This window comes from Peromyscus californicus, unplaced genomic scaffold, assembly GCF_007827085.1.
Source record: "Peromyscus californicus insignis strain IS unplaced genomic scaffold, ASM782708v3 Scaffold_11__1_contigs__length_118956290, whole genome shotgun sequence".
Taxonomy (NCBI): domain Eukaryota; kingdom Metazoa; phylum Chordata; class Mammalia; order Rodentia; family Cricetidae; genus Peromyscus; species Peromyscus californicus.
This window is the reverse complement of record NW_026294402.1, coordinates 27631511-27650409: the sequence shown is the minus strand read 5'-3', so window position 1 is coordinate 27650409 and position 18899 is coordinate 27631511. Positions and strand designations below refer to the sequence as shown.

General features: G+C 38.4%; 1 protein-coding gene across 5 annotated transcripts in view; it reads right to left on the bottom strand.

The window, feature by feature from the left end:
• Positions 1-18899, bottom strand: part of Arhgap32 (Rho GTPase activating protein 32) — a 251435-nt gene that overhangs the window by 66461 nt on the left and 166075 nt on the right. For all 5 annotated transcript variants that reach the window (XM_052755933.1, XM_052755952.1, XM_052755924.1 and 2 more), the window contains 3 exons: positions 17350-17442; positions 15796-15918; positions 12474-12551 (listed from right to left, as the gene is read on the bottom strand). In XM_052755933.1, coding sequence (XP_052611893.1) covers positions 12474-12551; positions 15796-15918; positions 17350-17442 — 294 coding nt within the window. The remainder of the gene's footprint in view (positions 1-12473; positions 12552-15795; positions 15919-17349; positions 17443-18899) is intronic.

Genomic DNA, 18899 nt, shown 5'->3' with positions numbered 1-18899 from the left:
CAGTAACTATTGAATTAGAGCATCTTTGGACCACATGTGATTGTAAAAACTGTTGATTGGCAGTGTGGTGGCACACACTTTTAATCCCAGAACACAGAGGCAAGCAGATAGATCTCTGTATTAGAGGACAGCCTGGTCTATATAGTGAGTTCCAGAACAGCTAGGGCTCTGAAGAGAGACCCTGTCTCAAAAACAAACAACCTGCTGTTTGAGTCTTGCTTAATAAAAATCATGAAATAGGGCTGGAGAGATGGCTCAGAGGTTAAGAGCACTGCTTGCTCTTCCAAAGGTCCTGAGTTCAATTCCCAGCAACCATATGGAGGCTCACAACCATCTGTAATGAGATCTGGCGCCCTCTTCTGGCCTGCAGGGTTACATGCAGGCAGAATACTGTATACACAATAAATAAATCTTTAAAAAAAAAAAAAAAAAAATCATGAAATAAAATCTGTCCAGAAATTAGGAGAGAATTTCCAACGATTTCTGAATTGTCCCTAAACATACTTCTAATATGTTATAGTAGGTATTTATGCAAAGTGTTAATCTTAGCATTGATGATTACAAAATCAAAATAGTAATCAATATGAAAAATATCGATGATGTTGTACCATCACACATTATAAAATATGTAGTCAAGGTTTAATTTGTGTTTAAAGCTAAACAAGCATAACGTCAATAAGTAATAAAACCATATGTATACCAAAAATTTTTTTAAAATAGATTTCTTTATGATTTATTAAGTGTTTGATTTGTATTTCTATTTTTAATATCTGTATACCCAAGGCTGTTCACTGGTTCTCCAGTGGGAGTAGTTATGAGGGGAAACAGTTTAAGAAGGCCTGGCCTGAGGCAGGACAGAAATCTATTACATTAATAAAAGGTCTGCGTTCTCCCTCCACCCTAGAGGATGAGCAACCTCATCCACCCTCTGTACAACCCTGCATTGGCACCAGGGGGCGCTTGGAGCCAAGCTGGCTCCTCCAGTTCATCTCTCCTACACTCACCTCACTAGCTCTCCACCTCTGGAAAACAAGGATTGCTTTCCCTTACATTGTCATTTCTCCAAAATCAACTGTTCCCCTGCTGAAGGCAACCGAGACTCCAGGCCACTGCTTGCAGTTACTGTTCCCTGAGGCTCTCATGTTGCACGCACTACATGTTAATAAAATTCGGTTCTTTCATGTTAATTTGCCTTTTGTTCTAAGAGTCTGGTCCAACTACACATTTGTGAGGACTGGGAGGAAAGTATTTTTCACACCTTCAATGTAATGCTGAGCCTAGAATCTAGATTGGATAGGGACAGTAAATACAAGAAGTGGCTGACGGGAAATGAAAGGACAATGGAATGGCATCACTCACAATACAGAGTGTGGGGCAGAGGTGTCTCTTGTAAGGCAAACACCTGAGGAGATTCTGTTTCTTTTCTAAGTTAATTCAAGGAAAAGCCAAATAAGACAAAATAAATTACAACTGCCTTAAACCTATACTTTCCTTTATCACTTAGAAAAGACACAAGAGCAGGAAAGTGCTGTGGGATGGTCTGTATGTCAAATCTGTTGCTCTGATTGATCAATAAATAAAACACTGATTGGCCAGTGGCCAGGCAGGAAGTACAGGTGGGACAAGGAGAGAATTCTGGGAAGTGGAAGGCTGAGTGAGGAAGAGACTGCCTGGAGCCACCGCCAGGACAAGGAAGATGTAAAGTACCGGTAAGCCACAAGCCACGTGGCAAAGTATAGATTAATAGAAATTGGCTAAATATAAGAGTAAGAGCTAGACAATGATAGGCCTGAGCTAACGGCCAAGCAGTTTAAATAATGCAAGCGTCTGTGTGTTTATTTTATAAGTGGGCTCCAGGACTGGCAGGACTTGGTGGGACACAGAGAGAAAAGCTCTCTAGCTACAGGAAGGAGTAACATGTTTAAGTTGGAGTGGATGGGTTAATGGATAAATATGGTCAATGAGTAAGTTTATAAACTAGAGCAGTTAAGAGCACTGGCATTCCCAGCACTCACAGGGCAGCTCACAAATGCCTGCAACTGCATTCTGTGGGATCCAATATTTTTCTTCTGGCTTCTACCAGAACCGGACACACACACAATTCACTTACATATATGCAGGCAAAACATTCATACACATAACAAAAAATTAAATCTTTTTAAAAGAGAGAGCACTGGAATAAAAGACAGAAACAGGGAATGAACGAGAATGTGTGGTCAGAGTCACGAGTGGTCATTTTGTCATAGCAAGCAAGGAATTTGAAGTTCATTCTGCAGAATATAAAACCAGCAAATTCTAAACACCAGAGGGACAAAAGGTCTGTTTTAGGAAGAAATATAGTAGCAATGTGTCTTTCAAAGTAGAAGGGATGTGTGATATAAGAAGCAGAATTTCACTGGAAATCTGTAAGAATAGAACAATAAAAAGGTAATAAAAAGCTTATGATATGTAAAATGAAGAAGAGTAAATGGATGTAGAAGACAGAAATTGTCAAGTGGGCTGAGCATAATTTTTCTTTTACCTTTCTTGAGTTCAATTGGTAAACAATGAACTGCACATGATTAAAAGTATATTTTAATAAGTTCTGAGACCACAGTCAACGCAGCTAATAAACACATTCACCAACTCCAACGTTCCTTTGTAACTCTTCCTTCCTTACATCTCACCCTCTTCCCCTGCTGCCAGGCAGCTCCTGATCACCTATATACCGCTGTACATTACTTTGAATTTCCTAGGACTGCATATGAATGAAGCCCTATGAAATAAGTTGCATTATCTGTCTTCTTCCACACAGCATTATTTTGAAAATCATTTGTGTAGCTACATGTATACATGATTAATTCCTTTTTATTCCTAAGTAACAGGTCATTGTATGGATGCTACCATATGCCTATTCATGAATCTGTAGTTCACAGATAATCATTTATAGTCTTTGACTATTATATATAAAGCTGCTATAACCACCCATGTTCAAGCTTCTGCATAAACATTCTTTTGTCTTGGGTAATTCATTAACAATGGAATGAATAAGATATAAATAGGTATATAATTCACCTAAAAATCCAACAAACTATAAGCCAAACTGGCACAGAACCCTACATTCTAACCAGCACTGTACAAAATTTCTAATTCTTCAGCCTTGCCACTTAAGTTATGTGGCTATGCCTCACTGTTTTAGCCTGCACGAGGGATTATTGGTATTGGAAATCTCTATATGTTTGCCATTAAAATCCTTTTGGTTATGCATATGTTGTAACCCTTGCCCATCTTTGAAACCAAGTTCCACTTCTTAGTGAATTTTGGAATTCATTCATATGTCCTGTATACAAGTTCTTTATCAGATATAATTACTGCAAATACTTGCTCCTAGTCTTTGCTTATCTTTCTATTCTTTTTTATGGTGCTTTTTACAATTTGATAAAATTAAATTTATTTTATGAATTGTTCATATGTTATATTTAAGAAATCTTTGCCTAATCCAAAGCCACAGACATTTTCTCTTATCTTTATTTGAGGAGTTTTATAATTTATCCTTTACTTTTGGGTATGTGATCCATTTTGAGTCAATTTTCACACTTGATGCAACATATGAACTAAAGTTTATCTTGGAGGCAAAAATAAAACGTTCCTTCACTGTACTGACTTCTGATGGTTGTTGGAATCACTCGTCCATGTATGTGTGGGTCTATTTCTAGACTCTATTCTGTTCCACTAAGCTGTTTTGATTTGCATCAATACCATAAGCTCTTGATCCAGAAGTTCTATAGCAGACCTTCCCTTTGTGCTAGCTCTCTATATTGGTTGTTTTACAAATCAGGCCTGGTTTTTCTATCCTAAATCCTCTGCATTTCCATGTAAAATGTTTAATCCTCTCATCAATTTCTACAAAAGAGATTTGTGGAGATTTTTACCTAGAATCAATTTTGGAAGGAAGAATAACTTAAGAACACAGCCTGCCAACACACTTGGGTTGTCTTTCATTTCAACCAGCAAGGTTCTGCAGTATGCATAATTTTCACATTTCTTTTCAGAGATAGCTTTATGACTGCATATTTTTGATGCTATTATCAATGGGCCTTGTTAAGCTTAATAAATGCTGTTCAGTCTGTGGACTCCCCTTAAAGTAGGAGAGTTCTCATGTACTTATCCTAAGTAGTTGTATCTAAATGTTGTATATTTTAAAAGACAGAAATTATTTTGCTTTTTAGGTCTGGTGTGTGTAAAAGTTTCAGCTGTTTTTGAAATTAAATACACATGTAGGTAGAGGTATCATTTGTAACTTTTATTTCAGAGTCATAAGAAAGTCTTAGAAGACAGTTCAAAGAGGGGGAGAACATAGAGTTTGAAGAGCTTAATAACTACTGCCCATAACTGTCTTATCAATGGCTTCAGTGAAATTGGAAGTGTCAGCCATCACTTGGTAGGATATATTCTGATGGCATAAAGTAATAAAAAGCTATGCAATAGCAAATTCATTGCTGGGCATCAGTGACAACAATGGCATCAACCTGAAACATTTAAACATCAGCAATGAATGAAAATACATAAAATTTACACATTTCTATGATCTAAGGAGGAGTGGTGCAAAGTTAGAACTCAGTTCTGTATTTGTAGTATTCTGGTCATGACTGTATTTTGTATTTACTGTTTCTATAAAATAAAACAATTTATCTAAATTTCTGTGTCTAGACTTTTTTCTCTCTGTATGTGTGTGCTGTGCCTGCATGTGTGTGCCTGTTTCCATGTGTGTGGGTACACACATATGTGAGGGTGCACATGTACACAAATACAGGTATACACATGCATTTGGAAACAAGGTTGATATTGGGGATTAATTTTTTAATGTGCATTGGTGTTTTGCCACGGGTGTCGGGTCCCCTGGAACTGGAGTTACAGTGTGAGCTGCAGGTGGGTGCTGGGAACTGAACCTGAGTCCTCAGGAAAAGCAGTCAGTGCTGTTAACCACTGAGCCATCTATCCAGTCCCCAATATTGGGGATCTTAATAGCTTTTCCACCTTATTCTTCTTGAGGCAAGGTCTCTCAATCAAAACCAGAGCCCATAGTATGTCTTACTAGCCATCTTTCCCTGGAGAACCCACTTCTACCTTCTAAGACTAGAATTACAAGTTAGCCTCTACACCCAGCCAACACTTACTGTCTTCTGGGAATCTGAACTCTGGTACTCTTGCTTATATATGAAGCACTTTGATCTCCAAGCCATCTCCCTACTCTTGTCTCCAGACTTCTTTAATTTTATTTTATGTGCAGTGGTGTTTTGCCTGTATGCATGTCTGTGTGAGGGTATCAGATCCCCTGGAACTGGAGCTACAGACAGTTGTGAGCTGCCGTGTGAGTGCTGGGAATTGAACCCGGGTCCTCTGGAAGAACAGCCGAAGCTCCTAACCCCATCTCCAGCCCCGTCTCCAGCCTTCTACCTCTTAAATGACCGGTTTAGAATCAGATGGCCCACTGTCATCTACTACAGAAATCTAGGATTCTTGCAAGCAGACAAACAGAGGTTACTCCTGTTCATTAATTGCTACTGTGATCTGTTCTTTACCTAGAACGCCTGTTTCTATGTGGGTTCTGCACTGGACAGTAGACTGTTTTAGGGTTTTTTTCTACATGCAAATGCAATAAAAGGACTCTTACCTAAAGTTGTGAGAATTAAAGGTTAATGAAAAGCACTTAGAATAGCTTACAAAGGCACTTATGAAATGACTTCTATTATAACATATATTCCTTCTGCTCTTGAAAATATGTGATGTTCTAGACGAAATTCATTGTATATTAATATGATTTCTCATTACTTATTTAGAAAAGAAACATTTTGCTCTATTTTATTTTGAGTTATAAAAAAGTGTAGCTTTTTTAGAGGGGCAAGATTTCCAAGTACCTACATTTTTTTATGACAATCGGTTACAAAGAAGCACATTGAACTCCTGGGTAAAGACAGTATTGGTATTTAAGAATTGCTTTAATTTTTGTGCACAGAAACACTCACATAGTGTTCTGGAATAACTGAAAAACTAAACAGGTGATCCATGACCATCCTGTGGAGAACTAAAAGAACACAAGTATACAAATCGCTGTCACCTCCAAATGAGATTTCTCTTCTAGATTAACCACATTGCCAATGTATGTAAGGAAGATTCCCTGTGAGTTGGGAAGACAGAAGAACTGTTGAACTGTACTGATTCCCTCTATCTGTGCACAGGGTTAACAATAGGAGGCTGAATCAGTGGGCTTCATATGTGCCATGAAAATCATCTGTGGAACTTGCTATAAAACTCAACCTCCTGCTCCCTGCCCTGAGATGCTGATACCAACACCCAGTTTTAACACATGTCTTGGGCCATTCTGATGCAAGTAGAGACCATTTCCAAGACAAAAACCCTCTGAGAACACTGCACTTAAACTAATAATGATCAAAGATGTTACCACTATAATAATGCCTTTTACCTAAGGAAAAAACATGCTAAGGCCTTACTCCACAATCCCAAGTGGTCTACACCTAGTTACACAAATCTGAGAGTGATGCCAGTTATTTTAGAACAGTGAAGGCTTCTTTTCCACCTGAAGTATGTAATATGATGAAAACCTTAAACAACAAAGATAAAAGATTCAATATATTCCTTAGGAGACAAAACCTACACATTTCAGAATTTCAAATCATTGTAGTTAATATAATTTCACACTTCCTACTCCCAGAAGTTTAAAGAAAAAAGAGTCCTGGTATAAATTAAACACATGGATGAACTTACCCTTCTGTTTCCACAGCTAAATTATGGTCTGGGCTAAGATAATGTGTTGAACATAATGCAGCAAATTGTTGGTCTTAACCAACTACCAGCTGACTATCTGAGCTCACCTAGTAGGCACAGAGACAAAACACGTCGGAGGTGGTCTGGCGTCCCACCCCACAATACTGAGGCAGATTCAGTGTTTTAAGATGTTTGTCTCATGGTTCTTACATACACTAAGGCTGAAGCATCAGAGGCCAAGGTGGTGGAGAAAGGGCAACTGGCAGCAGAAGAGCAGGATGACCTCAAGTGTTAAGACAGCCATGCAATATCACTAAACACTGGTGTGATGGATAAGCCCTCAAACCTGACTGCTGCCACACAGGAACAAGGAAGCTTAGCAGCAAGAACCCGTACAGCTGGTGGAAGTGTGAAGTGGGACAGCCACTCTGGAAGACAATTAGAACTTTTCTTTAAAAGCTGAATGTATTCTTACTATGTGATCCCATAACCGCACACCTTGGTATTTATCCAAAGGACTTAGAAGCATGAAATCTACACAAAACATACAAGTGGACATAGCAGCAGCTTTACTCATCTTTGCCAGAACACAGGAGCAGCAAGGTGTCCTTCAGTGGGTGAATGGAAACATAAACTATGGCATATCCAATACATACGCTCTGTCAAAACCCACAGGATATACACAACACTCTACAGCCTAATTTACAGACTGGGCTACAGCTAAAATAGTATATCAATATTGGTTCATTAGTTATAAACCAAGCTAAAAACTGGTCTTCAGTAGCTGTGGGACAGGAACTGAGACTGCACTTTTCTTATCTGTGTCCAACCTGTACATCACCTCAGACCATTTTCTAGAAAGAATGTGCATTGTGTACTGCAGGTGAACTCTGCCAACAGCTGAGGGGTGGCAAAGGTCTGTGCCTGCCACACAGTCAATGCACTATAAACCACGACATAAGTAATGGAAAGATTATAGGGTAATGATTCTGTGAAACTCTGTGAACTACTTGCTCACTTTAGCCTGAAGTCCAAAACTTTACTAAAAATTAAGTCTATTTGTTTTTAGAAATGATAATAAAACAATTTCATCACACAGCAACTGTACAGCTACTTCACAGTAATCACAAGGGAAGATCTCCATATAGGGATCAGTCATGTCATGTCATGTGGTCAGAAAGAGCCAAGACACAAGTGGGACCTTGACAAAAAGACAAAGCTCATCAGCCAAGCAGAGCTGCACGCATGGACATTTCAGAGGTCCACCGCAGTGTTCAGAGGATGGCATCCTAGCAGACTGTCTGCAGAATGGGAAGCAGCAGCCTATGTCTTCATTCCTCTCTTCCCTTCTCCTGTGTCATCTACACATGGTCACCCAGATTCCTATAAAGACCCGAGTCACAGCCACCCTAAGCCAAGCCAAGCCCGTTACTTCCTGTGCACCTCTATCAAGCAGACTGTCACTGCATATGGCTCCTCCTCTATGGCATGATATAGTGTTCATGCACTGCCAGTCTGCCCAGTCCCTCTGACAAAGACTTCCACAGGTCACCTGAGTCCTACTGAAGACTTCACTGCTTCAGAAATCCCTGCAAGATCTCCACAGATTCTAGCTGAGAAACACAGAAGAGGGTACTAAGCCTGTTTGTCCTCTGTGCTTGGAGCAGAGTGCCTAATGCCACAAGGACACAGTACCGAGGGCCTGATGCTAACCTGTGAGCCTGACACTGGCCCTTCTCAGGTGCACCTGATTCCAGGAGTAAGTCAGGATACCTACCCAACAGTCTCTCCAGGGAATTCTTCACAAGGACCTCAATCTCTTATCAGGCATGGCCAATACCAAAGTTCTGGCTGCCTTTGGCCTGGGAACTTATAGAAGACTCTAATCCCTGTCAAATATGTATACAAAAGGGCTCTCAGACAAGCCTCAGAGGAAATAAAGTCTAACAACTGTTTAGTCACGGACTTCTAACTTCTAGACCTTCTGAAAATAAATTTCTGCCATTTAAGCCAAGCAGTCTATAGCATTTTGTTGTGAAAGCCCTAGAAAACAAGCATAACAAATAATACACAAATAAAGCAATGAATGAACCTTAGAAATAGTCATGCCCAATAACAAAACACACACACACACACACACACACACACACACACACACACACACACACTCCACTGTTTAACTTCTGAATTTGTATCACCTATATATACCACAATGTATGAAATAAAAGGACCTCCAACATAATTTACATTAGAGAAATTTAAATTTCTCTGATGTACTGGCATTCTGAATTCTAAAAAGGGTCACATAAAAATGCTCTTACAAAGAATGCCTTCCTATAAGAGCCATCAACTGTTAAAGGCTTTTAGAGATTACAAAATTGAGGTAGGTTTTGCTACTGTACATTTAACTATATAAAATAAGGCCCACAAGTAGCCTGGAGTAGTTGCTAGCTCTGCTGAGGCCCCCACAACTCAGAATTCAAAAATATCTAACAAGAGCAGGGCGAACGAGCTTGGCAGAGAGAAATTTTCCCAGCATACAATGCATTCATCTTTACATAAAGCCAGCACACAATGTCAGCAATGCACCAGTTCATGGGTATGCTCCAGGATGCTGCCGGCCTACATTGACTGCAAGCCTCGCTGGCTGAAAAGGAAAAATGTTTCTTTCTAGAGCATAAAAACTGAAGCACAAAGTTCATACAAGTGGAGAGTAAACCTAGAAACTATACTTGGTGCCCTTCAGGCAATGGGATACAAAAACTCCAACCATCCTTCACTGATTCAGCACCCAAGCTCTCTATTGAACTATTGAACCTCACAAAAACTATCTTCTCTCTATAAGAGTGGGAGGAAATAATTACCTGAAGATTTTTTTAATTAAAAAAAAAAAAAACACTGCCTAAGAAATGCTAAGTAACACCTCCCTCAAAGATGTCCAACACATTTTCCCACTCACACTTCTCCATGCAATTGGCCATATGCACTCTTCCAAATGACTGGTGTAGGTGCAAGGGATAATGAGCTGAGTGGAGCCTGCTCTTAAAATACTGGGCTCCCTTTAAAAAGTTCTGACAGTGACATTTGAAGATTTGCTTTTGATTTTATAGGTATCTCATCAACTGCTGTTCTTAGAGGAGATTTCAATGTCATTTACAGACTCAGCTGCTTTCCTGAGGCCAAGGAAAATGAAAAATCCATATAAACAGGATTTTATTGTTGAATACAAATCTCCCTGCATCAAAAAAAAAATTACTTTTGCCCAGTATGGTAACACACATTTAATCCCAGGACTTGGGAGACAGAATCAGGCGAATCTCTATGAGTTTGAGGCCAGCCTGGTCTATAGAGTAAGTGCCAGGACAGCCAGGGCTAATTCCCTAAGTAGAGAGACCCTGCCTCAAAACAAATAAGGAATTTTATGTTATATAATATATTCTGGTAATAAACTAGTTTTAAACTAGTTAACATACACTAATTTTGTATATTTTTATAAAATATTGTATATAAGGGGGACTTTTTAAAAAAATATTGTATATAAAGGGGACTATATTTGAATGTGTGAATACAGGTCCCACAGAGTCTAAAAAGAGCACCAGATCCACTAGAGCTGGAGTTATGGGTGGTTGAAAGCCACCAGACGTGGGTAATAGGAAGTGAACTTGGGCCTCTATACAAGCAGTATATGCTCTTAACTACTGAGCCATCTAGTCAGTCCCCTACGCTGACTTTGAAAAGAAAAAAATCTGACAAACTAATCTGTGTAGGTCTTAATTTAAAAATTAGGAGAATAAATCTATGCCTGCACTACTCAACAAGTATTTCCTATATAAATGAGGGGAAACCATTACTATTATTACAGTAATAAAATTAACATGTTCTTGAAAGAGAATATGAAAATTTAAGCAGAACTTCTAATTTTAGTAAGAAACTTAAGTCCAAAGGGAACAAGTAACGTATCTCTAAGGCTACACAGAGGAAAGCTGTCAGTAATGCCAAGACCAAACCACTACTCACTTTAAAGCCAATTTGGTTCTGCTCACTTCTTTTTTAGCATTTATTTAGTTGTACCACACTCACACAGGTACACACATGCAAGCCAGGGAACATGGATGGAAGACAGGTCAACTTTGGGGAGTTGGTTCTCTCCCTCACTATGTAGACCCCAGAGACTGGACTCAGCCTGTTAAGCTTGTCAGTAAATGCTTTTATCCCATAAGCCATCTCACTGGGCCAAGGATGGACCCCTTAATGAAAAACAATACCCTAGTCTCCTACTCAGGTTTACGTTTCATCAAAAGAATTCCTTCTCAGAACTCTGAATAAATTAGAAGAAAGAAGAGTCCAGTTACAGAGAGAAGGTGTGAAGCCACATGACAATGATAATGTTCTGATCTTAGGAAATTAAATTGCTGTCTGTGCTCTAAAGAAAATGATAAAACTAAAAATTTCAAATAAAAACATTTAAGTTTTAACATTAGTACTAGTACGTATTGAGCAAAATAGCATATACATTAAGCCTGATGCAAGCAATTAACATTTCTGTCTTCACACAACTGACCTCTAGGATAGATTTATGAGTAAAATAAAGTCCTGTGATCTCCATCAAAAAAATATGGCCAAGATAGAGCAGGACAAAAGTCAAGTAGATTGGCACCAGAGCTTACAATTAACTACCATACTGCGCTGTTTTAACTGTATTAGTATCTTTTAAATATGCACATTTCATAAAAAGTTAATCAGAATTCTTAAATAGGCGAAGCTTAAAATAGTTACATAACAGTTCATAAATTTCTAACTCTGTTATATACTTTATATAGTGTTTTTGTAACAGTCTTATAGGGAAGCCACAACTACCAGCAACAACTCCCCCCGTCCCCCCAAAAAACCCCACCATAGGTACAGATTAAGAATATAATTTTAAGGCCGGGCGGTGGTGGCGCACGCCTTTAATCCCAGCACTCGGGAGGCAGAGCCAGGCGGATCTCTGTGAGTTCGAGGCCAGCCTGGACTACCAAGTGAGTTCCAGGAAAGGCGCAAAGCTACACAGAGAAACCCTGTCTCGAAAAACAAAAAAAACAAAACAAAAAAAAAAAAAAATATAATTTTAAGACATTTTCAGAGGCTACTCTGTGTAGTTTTAACAGATAATATAAAATCATATAAATATTCGTATAAGGTTATTTAAAAGATGTCATTGTGATGAAGTGGCCAACTGGTTAAAGATATGGACTGCTAAAGATGCCACTGTCAAATCTCAAAGTGCTGAAGCATATGTGGAAAAGATAAGTGAGACATCTTCCAGTTCTACTGTTCTGCCATCAACACACTGTAATGACTCATTCTTATAGAAAAAAATTGATCAAACAGAGAAAATTCTAACAGAAAACATATGTGCATCGTTATTTAAAACCAATTAGAAACACAGCAGACTCCAGTCTCTGGCCACCTGGGAAGTAGTCTTCAGGCCTGAGACTGCCTGCACTCTTGGCTCGAGCCAGTTCAGGGATGGAAGGGGAGGGGAGGAGAGGACAGGAAAGCCAGCACAGCACAACTAGACGCAGGAATCAAGGCTAACACATCATCACCCACATCTTTGAACAACATCTCTAATGACGTCTCCTGGAACATCTTGTAAACAGCTACACGAATGGAACATACAGAAGTGTTCTTTGAGCTTTCTCATATCCAGTGTTTTTGTTGCTTACCTGAAATCCATGCTTGCCTCTCCACCATGTACTTAATACTTTGGGAGGCATGTCAATAACAGAAACGATGTCTCCCACCTACGAAAATTAAAATTTTAAGTAAAACATTTTTTGATCAATTTTAAACCAATTGCTATATCTATAGTTAAGATATGAATTGTATAAGAGAGCAAAATACTATTTTATGCTTTAATAAATTCTGGGAAAACATACGGACTTTTAAAAATAATTTTAACAGCCTTACCTTTTACTGAGGAGTATTCTACTGAAAGTTAAATAGCACAAAACTGATCCAGCTGACAGACAAGCAGTACTTTCAAAAAACAAGATTTTGGCATCATATTTTTTTTAAAGATTTATTTTTCTGCATAGTGTTTTGTTTGTATGCATGTATGTGAACCCTGTGTGTGTCTGGTACCTGATCAAAAGAGGGCATCAGATTCTTTGGAACTAGAATTATGGACAGTTGGGGTTCTAGAAACCAAACCTGGGTCCTTGCAATAACAACAAGAGTTCTTAACTGCCATGGTATCTCTTCAGCCCCAGTATGATCCATTTTTAAAGTGTGGCATTACTACAGCACCATCACTACTGCTAGAATACAGCTGCCAACTTAGGATGGTTTTGCTATACCAAGGTGCACACGACAGGCATTCAATATTAACTTTGTTGGTTCCTGTTTTGTGATGCTGCTGGAAGCAGCCAGCCATGTGATCCCAGAAGCAAACCACATATCCGCTAGTCCTAAATAGCAAAGCCAGGATGCTTGGGGTATGTATATCAATTTATTTCTGACTTTCATTTTATGGAGACATCAGTTAAGGAGCTTTAGAACTTTGTTCCTACTGTTACTATCAGTGATCAAAGTCATGTCTAAAAGACAGCATTAAATAGACATATTTGGAATAAGAGTATCTATTAATACTGATTACCATGTAATACAAGCTTGTAATACATGCTTGTATTACAGTATATAATTATATTATGTACTGTTATATTATATATATATAATATAATTATATAATACAGTAATACAACACTGAGTACCTGACATATCTTATTTAATCACATAGAAAGAAGCTTGAGATGAGTTCTTAGTAAACGTAAAGCTCTCTAACTCCATATCATACATCATTAGATGATACTAATACTCCACTAAAGAATCAAACTTCTTTACTGTAAAAGGCAATGTGTAAGTTTATACAAATGAAATCATAAACAAAAAACTTTTCAATTGTCTATTTAATAGAAGCTATATTCTTTCATCAAAAAGGCACATATGGGCAGCACTAATTGGAGTTAACAGGTCACTCGGAAAGAAGAGAACATGAGACTAGAAAGGGGAAGTGTTGGGGGAACTGAGGAGGAGGTGAAGGGAAGAAATGGGGATGCATATGATCACAATTCTCTGCATACATATGTGACAATCTTTGAAATAAATATAAACCCTTAAAAAGTATTACACTTAAAAAGAAAATACATAGTAAGTATTGAAATGGTAAAACTATGGTTAATTTTCCTGTTTTTTAAATGTTTAATGATATAATACTTGGTAATGAAACATTCAAATTAATTTCTATTTATTATCAAAAGAAGGTCTCATTAAGTAGCCCTGGCTGTCCTGGAATTCACTACATAGACAGGCTGGCCTCAAACTCAGCTGCCTGTCTGCCCCTCGAGTGCTGGGACCAAGGGCATGTGCCATAATGCTCGGCATTAAAATTAATTTATTAACAAATTTATTTTATGACAAAATATAATTTTTCAGTACAGATTAATTCCAAAGTAAAATTAAGAAAAGAAAAATGTTGACAGCCATGACAACAGGGCTAAGTCCGCGAGACTGTTACTACCACAGTCAGAGTCCAGGAACCTGTCTTTTTACGTTCACACTAATTCCTCAGGGCACAAATAATCAGTCTTCAAAGTCTGTTTGTGAACAGTCACGGCATCTTTCAATACTTGCATTTTTGATATGCAAAGCCTAACAGTTTAGTATGAGAACAGTTCTTACTCTATACTGTAAAATTTTTGCACTGTTCTTTCTTTTATTTGCTCAGTCAACACACATTAACTGATTATTTATTATACACCAAGAACTATCATAAATGCAGAGAATAAAAATGAAAACCAGAGAGACAGGTTTCAGACCTCAACATGATCAAACTTTCTGTTCTTGTGATAAACAATTTGATTTAGATGTTCTACTTCTTTTTTCAATTTTATTAGCACATGTCTGATGTCCAAATAAAGGCCTTCATTATTTCCCTACAAGTATACCATGCCCTCTGATCACATTCATCTTCTGTTACTCCCTCTTACACTATCCCCTGCTAGTTTCCTTCTTCCCAAATAGACAACCCCCACTTTCGTATTTGATAGATGAAAGGCAGATTTAATTCTATAGTCCATATATGAAAAAAAAACGTGATATTTGTCTTTCTAAGTCTAGCTTATTTCATTTAAAATGATAATTTCCAGTTCCCTCCATTAACCTGAAAATGACATAATATTGTTCTCCTTCATAGCTTAATAAAACTTAATTGTGCACATATATATTTTCTTTCTCCATTCATCTGCTGATGGACAACTAGGCTAATGACATATCTTGGTTACTGTGAACAGAGCTGCAATATTACACGGCCCGGCGGTGGTGGTGCATGCCTTTAATCCCAGCACTCGGGAGGCAGAGGCAGGCGGATCTCTGAGTTCGAGGCCAGCCCGGTCTACAGAGCGAGAACCAGGTCAGGCACCAAAAGTACACAAAGAAACCCTGTCTCAAAAAACCGGAAAAAAAAAAAAGATGTTACTGGCTCATTGGTAAATAAAAAACTACTAGCATTTATTTTGTCTCTTATCAGCCAATGCATATTTTCAGGGAAAAACTTAAACCCCCTCCCTCCTTTTATATATGACAGCAAGAAACACTCATTTTACTTTTAGCCTCTCCTTTGATAACTCCGATTCCCAATAAATACTGGATACTATGTTTGCCAAGATGAACAAGGCAACCATGACTGCATGTCAGAGTGATGAGAGCCATTCTGAATGGCATCCAACCCTGCCTTGGAGGATGCACTTGCCATGCAGTAAGACCAAGGATGACTTTCTGGTAGAATGGAGACACTGACACTAAAAGCTGAAGGATGAATACAGTCTTTTACACAAAATTAGATAGCTTTCCAGGCTGAAAGATAAGAGACTACAGAAAAATCTCATGTCTTTATTATTGTTTTTAATTAAGTGAATTCTTAAAACAGCCAGAGACAGGCTATAAAGGCAGCAAGGACCAGAGAATAATTACCACATTCTAATCATTTACCTCTAAGGTCAGTTCATCAGGGGCCCGAGCAGTGTACCGTTTGATAACATGGGCAGCACCAACAGCAGGAGTGTTGATGGACGACTCCTCATGAACTAGAAGATGGTTTCCCTTATTGTCAATCTACAAGAAAAATCAAGCACCATGGAATGTTTAAAGACATAGGACTTGTCTAACCATACATGAAGATTTAATTTAAAGAGACAATAAGCCCCAAAAGTCTTTTAAAAAAAGAAAAAACACGCCTTTAATCCCAGCACTCGGGAGGCAGAGCCAGGCGGATCTCTGTGAGTTCGAGGCCAGCCTGGGCTACCAAGTGAGTTCCAGGAAAGGCGCAAAGCTACACAGAGAAACCCTGTCTCGAAAAACCAAAAAAAAAAACAAAAAAAAAAAAAAAGAAAAAAACAAAAAAAAAGAAAAAACAAAAACAAAAACATAAATGAGGGCCAGCAAGACAGCTCAGCAGGTCAACACACTCGCCAATAAGCCTGAGCTGAGCAGATTAAGTCTGAGCCCTTTGGACCCACAAGATGGGAGGAGAGAAGCAACTTCTGCAAGCTGTCTTCTGATTTCCACACAGGCTCTGCACCATGTGTATGCACCACCCCACAAACGTAACAAACATCTTGAAAACCCTATCACTTATTAGGTAGCTAATATATGTCAGTAACTGTTTTTTGCATTTAATGTGTAGGATTTTACTTAATTCTCATAATCCCCAAATATACTATCAGTACCTTCACTTAAAGGTAAAAATGAAAAACTGGAGAAAGTTATTTAAGTTAAGAAAAAATAAATTATTTTTCCAATATCACTCAACAACAAAGGCAAAGTTATGGTTTAGGTGTAAGCAGGTCTGGGTCGGGGTTCCACATCCCTCTTTCCTTGTAGTATCTCAATTTTTATTGGGAGGAGAGAATATATATAACTCTACATATACAAATTAACAGTAAATATCTTAAGACACTCTTAAGTTGGGACTGCTAAAAGGCTGTTTGTTCATAAATAAATATATTTTCAATAACAAATGAAAAACAAATAGCTTACTAATTGTATATATTAACATAATGCTATATAACAAGATAGGTCTTTTATAAGCAGATCTATAAAAGTTATTAAATTTTATCTAAAATCTGTATTAAATCTTTTATAAATAGATTTATAAAATATATTAAAATTATTTTTAATTAAAGAGAAAGATTTAATATTAGAATATCAGATATCATGCCAGAGAGATGGCTCAGCATTTAAGAGCACTGGCTGTTCTTGTAGATGAACTCCCAGCACCCATATGGTGGTTCATACCATTTGTAACTTCAGTTGGAGGGCATCTGAAGCCCTCTTCTGGCCATTTGGGGCACCAGGCACACAAACAGCACACATGCAGACATGCATACACATTAAAATTAAAATTATCAGTTATCAGTTCTCCTGGAAGATGAGAACATACTTAATTTCTTTATTTGTGAAACTCATCAATTATCATGTTACTAATAAATTCCTTAAGTAAATCATTTTAGAATAAACTTTCATCAGAGATGATTAGACAGATACCTCCATCCAGGTAAGGGCAGGCCCACAGTTGATCTTGTTGCCAGCAATAGTTGAGAGGCGTGACAGGTAAGCCATAAGCATCTGAGTAACCGACTAAAAAAAAAGACTCACTGTAACTCAGAGGAAAGAGCAACTCTCTGCTTTTTGCAAATTGGTTATTTTCAGAAGAAAAAAAAAACCCACAGAGCTTTAGGCTTTTAATAATTACATTGGGTGAGCATGGTGGCACACACCTTTAATCCCAGCACCCAGGAAACAGAGGCAGGGGGATTTCTGTGAGGCCAGCCAGGGCTGCACAGTGATACCCTATCTCAAACACCTAAAACATAATAGCTATAGAGAATTCTTCACTAAGTTACAGAAGACTATCACTGAAACGACGGCATTTTTTACAGAATAATTCAGCCACTGTCTATTTACCATCTTATCATCAAGGGCCACACTGCACGGGTTCTAATCTTATGACTTTGTTTTTCTATTTTTATATTGAAAACACAAAAGGTATTTATTAAAATACACATCTGTGGCTTGTCTGTCTAACTTTCCCCATGTTTCTCTTGACTTCCCAAGGCTGTAATCTCCCATGCATACACTGTACAGGAGCAGCCGTATTCATGTGATCCTACACCACAGTACAGCTCACTGTTCTGGGACATGACAGCCCGAGGCAGACCCATGACAGAACCCAAGTCTTTCTAGCCTGCTCACCCTCCACTTCCTGGTAGAGGCCATGGGAACAGTTAAGCTCCTGCTCCTGCCCCTACCTTCCCTCCTGACCTTACATTTCCACCACAGTGGACTGAACCTCTCTGGAAATAAGATAAAGTTTCTGGGTTGGTTGTTTTGTTTTGTTCTTGGTATGTGCGTGTGTTGTTGTTTTGGTGAGGATATTTTGTCACAGTAACAAAAAAAGAATAGAGACAGAAATTCATACCAAAAGTGGAGTTCTGGCCATGCTAAATCTGACCGTCTTGATTTTAGTACTTTGGAACTAGTTTCTAAGAGGAATGTGGTGGAAGAGTTTGGAAATTTGGGGTAGGAAGACCTAAAATGCTGCAAACAGAACTGAACCAGTCATTGTGGTAAGAGTTCAAAAGTTCAGAATGCACAAAAAGAAAAAAAAAAAAAAAAGGTACACTGTGCAGGCCCAGCCCAGGAGGTTTCAGAGAGGAGTCTATGAGAACTAGACTAGAGGTCATGTGGGTTATATTCTGGCAGAGTACAGGTGCATTCTGCCTGTGTCTCAAGAACTGGAGGCTGAGTTCAAAAGCAATGGCGTACTTGGATGGGCCTAGGAACTATGAAGGCAGACACTGGAGGCTATGTTGTGATTATTGCTCCCTGATCTCATTCAAATCTTCAACGTCAGAGAATAAGAGGCAGAACACAGAGAAATTAAATAATATGGTTTCCTGAGGAAGGCTCCGCAAGCAAGCTTAAAGCTGTAAACAAGGGGAATGTAAATGACAAAGACCTGTAACTGATAAAGGAATTTGCGCCATTAAACAGAAACCTCCTATTCTGTACAGGAGGAAAGTATCCTGAAAGGC